The sequence below is a fragment of the Wasmannia auropunctata genome, unplaced genomic scaffold (assembly GCF_000956235.1).
Source record: "Wasmannia auropunctata unplaced genomic scaffold, wasmannia.A_1.0 LD317408.1, whole genome shotgun sequence".
Taxonomy (NCBI): domain Eukaryota; kingdom Metazoa; phylum Arthropoda; class Insecta; order Hymenoptera; family Formicidae; genus Wasmannia; species Wasmannia auropunctata.
In genome coordinates, this window is record NW_012045482.1 from 1 (window position 1) to 6235 (window position 6235).

The 6235-nt window shown below is 27.0% G+C and overlaps 1 protein-coding gene across 1 annotated transcript; it reads left to right on the forward strand.

Annotated features, from left to right (window-relative positions):
• Positions 1-684: 684 nt before the first annotated feature.
• On the forward strand, positions 685-5754 carry LOC105460700 (cytochrome P450 4C1-like; the record flags this gene model as incomplete). The annotated part of the gene is made up of 7 exons (XM_011707199.1): positions 685-931; positions 1141-1234; positions 1964-2066; positions 2406-2505; positions 4648-4754; positions 4835-4903; positions 5578-5754. Coding segments are annotated over 7 exons (897 nt in total), but the record flags the coding sequence as incomplete, so codon positions are not given.
• Between the last annotated feature and the right edge of the window lie 481 nt (positions 5755-6235).

Consider the following 6235-nt stretch of genomic DNA (forward strand, 5'->3'; position numbering starts at 1 on the left):
CAAAAAGTACACTTCAAACCATTCAATTTTGATCTAAAATATTCTTTTTCTATCTCTCGTAGTTTTGAAGATATTCACGTCGAAAGAAAAAAACCGATTTTTTTCTAGGGGTGATTTCATCCTTTCAAAACGGAATACAATACCAACAAAAAATAGTTTCGTACTATGGATGAATTGTTCTACTTTTATACAAAGTTTCAGATTTTTCTGAATTTTCGGGTTATTAAACGTTCATTGTTAGTTCATTGCCGTAATTTTATAGTTAAAATTTTAATTTATTAATAAATTATTGAGCAATTGCTGAGTTTATAGTAATATTTTTAATAAAATAGAAATACTTTTTATTGAAAATAACGTTTGCTACCGATAAAATAGACTTATAAAAATGTAATATATTATTAATTTAAAGAAGTTGTTAATAGCTAACATGGCTTATTTTTTTTCTTGGATATGCATAATTTATTTTTAAATATAAGTTATTTTAGTTATCTATTAATTAACGAAAAAAGAGAAAATTTTCGATATATTTTACAAATCGATTTTTAAGTATTGTATTTTATTGAAATATTTTTTCATTTTTATATATTTTATTGTGTTTTTTATTTTGTTGTTTCTAATGTCATAATTTGAGATAGTGTAATGGTGAGTGAATCTTAAAAAAAAAATTAAATCATAATATATGAGCGGTCTCACGTGTTTATCTTACTCAAAATGTTTATTTACGGTTATGTTATTTATGTTTTAGGCAGTAAGTGGCATTCACGGCGAAAGATATTAACTCCTACATTTCACTTTAATATACTACAGCATTTTATTGATATTTTAATCGAAGAAGGTGAGAGCATGGCCAAGTTTTTGAAGGATATCGGAGGCCCAGTTGTAAAAGACTTAGTACCGTTTGCTAGTGAACATACATTGAATGCAATATGCGGTATAGTATCTTGTTTATAATTATACAGAATTTCGACAAATAATATAAGACAAAATGCATTTTTTTAAAATTCAGAATATCGATTCTACAACATACATATACTGACTATCAATAATGATTAAGTATAATTTTTACATTCACAGATATTTATGGATTATATATGTATAATAGCATTATTGTAATATTTTAATAAATGCGTTTTTCTTCAGAAACTGCTATGGGCAGCTCTCTACGAAATCTTGGTGCATTCGAGCAACAATATCGAAAAGCAGTTCATCGGATTGGCGAACTTTTTGCATACAGGTAATACAGGTTCACTTTTATAAATATATAATATAATATCATATATAAGACTAGTACATAATAGTGTACATAATTGTTTTATGACAATATTGTAGACACCGGTGAAAAAATTAACGGAGTCGTTCAAAATATATTTGAACTCAGAATTCTTTATTCTGACTCCTATCACTTAGAATAATAATCCAAGTGCTCCATTTGCTCTTTTATTTATTCTGATCATTTATAAGTATTTTCTAATTGATCTTATTTCTCTACAATATATTAATATTGTATTGTAAATTATTTATATTATTTTGTGATAAATAATATTTGATGTAAAACATCAGTTACGTTAACAATTATAATTAGCAATCTATATGTTAAATGTTATCCATTAAATTGTTTATTTAAAAATAAATATTAATTAAAATTTTTTAAATGACATTGAAATGTCATGAAAAAAATGCACATTCAAATGTACAGATATGTTATTTTTGATTTATGTGATATTTTTTAAAATATAAAATTAAGAAAAATACACTTTTAATATACAGTATCCTACATATCTCTTTAGCATAATTATTGTCTATTTCTTCTATAAATCTATTTCTTCTTTTATATAATTACTAACATATTACTATTTGTTGGAGTATAATAGAATTAAAGAGAGAAAATTTTCAAAATCAATTTTTACTTTCTTTTCTTAAAATAGCATATGTCTATCATTCAATAATTATAATTATGATTTAGAACAATGAGGCCATGGCTGCGCAACAAATGGATATACTCGTTGACAGAAAAAGGCAAAGAACAAAAGAAGACTCTGAAGATACTACATGAATTTACTGAACGAGTACGTAACAAGTATGATACTAATAAATATTGTATCAAAACACTATCAATTTGAGAAAATACAATAAAAGCAATTTAATTGTATACAAAATTACAAGATAATTTGTAAATGTTAGAAGATGTTATGTCACTCATAAGTTAGTTAAATTATTGCATTCACATAAATCATATCTACAGCAGAAGTGTATGTATTGTAGGAAAACATATACATAAAATATATTGTAGGAATACTCTATAAAGATTTAGGATACATATGATATCTTTATAGGATATTGCTATAATATATTTCGAACATTTCTGCTTTATGGGTAGAGAAAGAATGAAAGTTGTACTGTTGTAGATTATTACGGAAAGGAAACTTTATCATGAACGCACTAATGATCGATTTTTGAAAAATTTTGATAATAACACATCAGCTGAGGAAGATAAAACAATGGGAAGTATGTGATCGGAAGCCATATCTTAAATTTAGTCTTATTATCATCATTAGTCGGTCCCTCATGATTGAAAATCGTGACCATCGCGTCGGACTTTAGCCATCACAATTGTGAATACGTGACATGAGAGTTTTTATTGGCAAAAGTATTCTCGGTGGTTTGCCATTGCCTTCCATAAGATGGTAATCGATTATGAGATGATAATCTGAATTGTTCTAAGTGGATTTGAACTCGGATATTTGACACAGAAAGTAAACGCGCAGCTATATGCCGCAATTAAATTTAATTTATAAATTCACATAAATTGTTTTTCTATTTCTATTTATATTAATAGTATAATATACTTCAAAAATATAATATATTAAATATACATTACCGGTCAAAGTTTAAGTTCACTCAGTAAATTTTTGCACATTTTTAAACTTTGGTTACTCAGTGAATAATTGATGTAAAAAATAGATCTAAAAAGAATTTTACAGGGCAAACTGTCTACTATAAGACCTTTGTTCAATTTTTACTCATTTTAATATTCAAAGGCATGATCAGCTTTGAATAAAGACGTATTGACACAGAATCTCGAAATTTGTGGTCTTTTACCGCTTAACAAAAAATTTGGCGAAAATAATCATTGGTATCAGCTCAAAGTAAGGTTGCTTTGCTCTTTCAAATAAAAAAAAAACTTTTTCCTACGATAATTGTTTAGCAAGATATTGCAATTTTAAGTAACTTCTGGTTTTTACAATTTTAGCATTGTTTATATATTGATATATTGTAAAAAAACGTAAAAATCGTAAAAAAATGGAAGTTACTTCATGCAAAAACAATTTTTCCTACGCCAATTATTTAGCAAGATATTGCAATTTCAAGTAATCTCCATTTTTTTACAATTTTTACATTTTTTATATATCATGCTAAAATCATAAAAAAACAGAGGTTACTTAAAATTGCAATATCTTGCTAAATAATTAGCGTAGGAAAAAGTTCTTTTTTTATTTGAAAGGGCAAAGTCCGTACTTTGAGATGGTACCAATAACGATTGTTTTCGCCAATTTTTTTTTTAGGCTGTAAAAGATCACACATTTTGAGATTGTAGATGTGTCTATACGTCTTTATTCAAAACTGATTATGCCTTTGAGTATTAAAGTGAGTAAAAATTGAACAAAGGCATCTTATAGTAGAGAGTTTACCCTGTAAAACTCTTTTTTGATCTATTTTTTACGTCAATTATTCTCTGAGTAATCAAAGTTTAAATATAGGCAAAAATTTATTGAGTGAACTTAAACTTTTGACCGGTAGTGTATAATAACATACAATATTAATAAATAATAACATTAATAGTCAAACCTCGATAACTCGAATCTCAAGGGAACAGAAAAACACTTCGAATTATAAGGACCAGGCACAGTCTTTTGCATAACACCTAAGACGAGAGGCATAAGAGAATCAATCAATTAGAGTATGAAATGAAGGACTTTGATTGGTTGATTTTCTTATGCTTTATGTCTTATGCGTTATGCAAAAGTCTGTGCCAGGGCCTATAGAGTTTTTGACTTATCAAAATTCGAGTAAAAGAGAGTTAACATATGAAAATTCGACTTTCGAAGGTTTTATAGAGAGTTTATAATTTTCCAATTATAATGGTTTTCAAAGGAAAAACAACTCAATATTTGACAGTGAATTATTTATTGCATACGTAAATGTATATAATAAATGTAAAACAAAATACCAGGCTGTTTCTCGTGGTTACACATAGCTACAACTTCGAATTATAGAGAATTATAGAAATTATACCCCGAGAGGCAGCGACAATAAAAGTTCGACTTACAGAGGTGGACTTGTAGAGATCTGGTTACTTTAAATTTGAGTTGCAGAGGTAAAATAAAACATCTAAATATCTGATAAATAACCCGAGTTAAGGTAGATTTTATTTTGATTTATAAAGGTTTTCCGCAGTGAAGCGGAAAAGAATGAACAAAATTTTCGTCTTATAGAGGTTTTCGAGTTGTAGAAATTCGAGTTATCGAGGTTCGACTGTACTTTAAATTTTAGACATAGTTAATAATCTATAATGTAAGTGGTACAAAAAATACTAGGAAATTAAGTTACTATAGATTAATAATAATACATTATTATACTTTGGTTTAGTACGAAAGAAACGGCTTGCATTGTTGGATCTTTTACTAGGGGCTTCTCGAGAGAATCTTTTGACTGATTTAGATATTAGAGAGGAAGTCGATACTTTTATGTTTGAGGTATGCTTATGTAAGTTTTCGTAGTTTTTTTCCAATTATGTATTATTTAGATATATCTGATGCAAATAACGTGATGACAGGGTCATGACACTACAGCGATGGGTATATGCTTCTTATTACTACTTTTGGCCGAGCACAAAGACATTCAGGTATTTTTTGTTACATTAGCGTATTCCAATAAAAAAATTCTCATAATGTGTCTCATAAATTCTCATAATATTCACACACACGCACATTTAATTAGAACATTTCATATACATATATATTATAAATCTGGGAAAGATAAAGTTTTTCCAACCACTTTTGTGTGAAAAATTTTCGGTTTTATATAAAAAAATCTAAAAATTTCTAAAAGATTTTAAAATTATACAGAAATTTTGAAGAATGTAAAAATTTATATATACTGCATAGAAATTCTCAAAAAATTATACGAAGAATTTTAAGAAAAATGTTTAGTCAGATAATTAGAAGAGATAACTAATTAATGCCATTAATTCAAAAAATCGTTTATTGAAATAATGATAACAATGAGCTTTTAATTGTTGTGTGCGTATATATGTGTGGTTATGCATAATATACTTTTTTTTTATTTAGTACATAGAAAATAAATATATAACATATGTCTTCAAATTTTTCTTATATTTTACTTTATAAATGTTTAATGTATTTCATGTATACATTAAGTTATATAATTTAAAAGAAATCAATTAATACGTTTTTAAAATACATACAAAGGCTATAAAACTCTATGTCTGTACATAAAGTATCAGAATAGAAAGAATTGAAATTTTTCATTAATAATATGTTTACATTAATATTATAGGATCGTGTTAGAAAGGAAGTTGATATTGTTATGCAAGAGAATCAAGGGAAACTCACCATGAAATCGTTGCAAAATTTATCATATTTAGAGAGATGTATAAAAGAGTCGTTACGCTTGTATCCCAGCGTTTATTTTATATCACGAGTTATTTTGGAAGATGTAAAACTAAGTACGTAACTGATAAATCTTTTGATATTTTGATTTTTAAACATTACAAAATGAATCATTAAACGTTAAATATAAAATTAAATATATATATTATAAGGCATGAATTATTTATTATTATGTATATCTTTTTACAAAAATAAACTTACGTGGGCAAATCAATAAGTATCCGTGTTTGAAGACAGGCAGCATTGCTGATGCAAGTTGGCATTACCGCTATGTAATACCATCTTTTAAACAACGTCGAGCATATCAAAATTCGGAGTAATTTATGCGATAGTTTTGATTTGACAGCAATTCGTAGTGCATTACAGCTATCGCATGCATTACTCTGAAATTTGGTGTGGCACCGTTTAACCCATTAACGTCCAGGCGGACACATTTTTTGAACATTTTTCAGTGGCCAAATTTTTTATTTTAATGGCCTTGAAAAAATTCTAGCAACATCATTTCTGATGTAAAATTTCTCGCTCTAGATCGGAAGAGCACACGT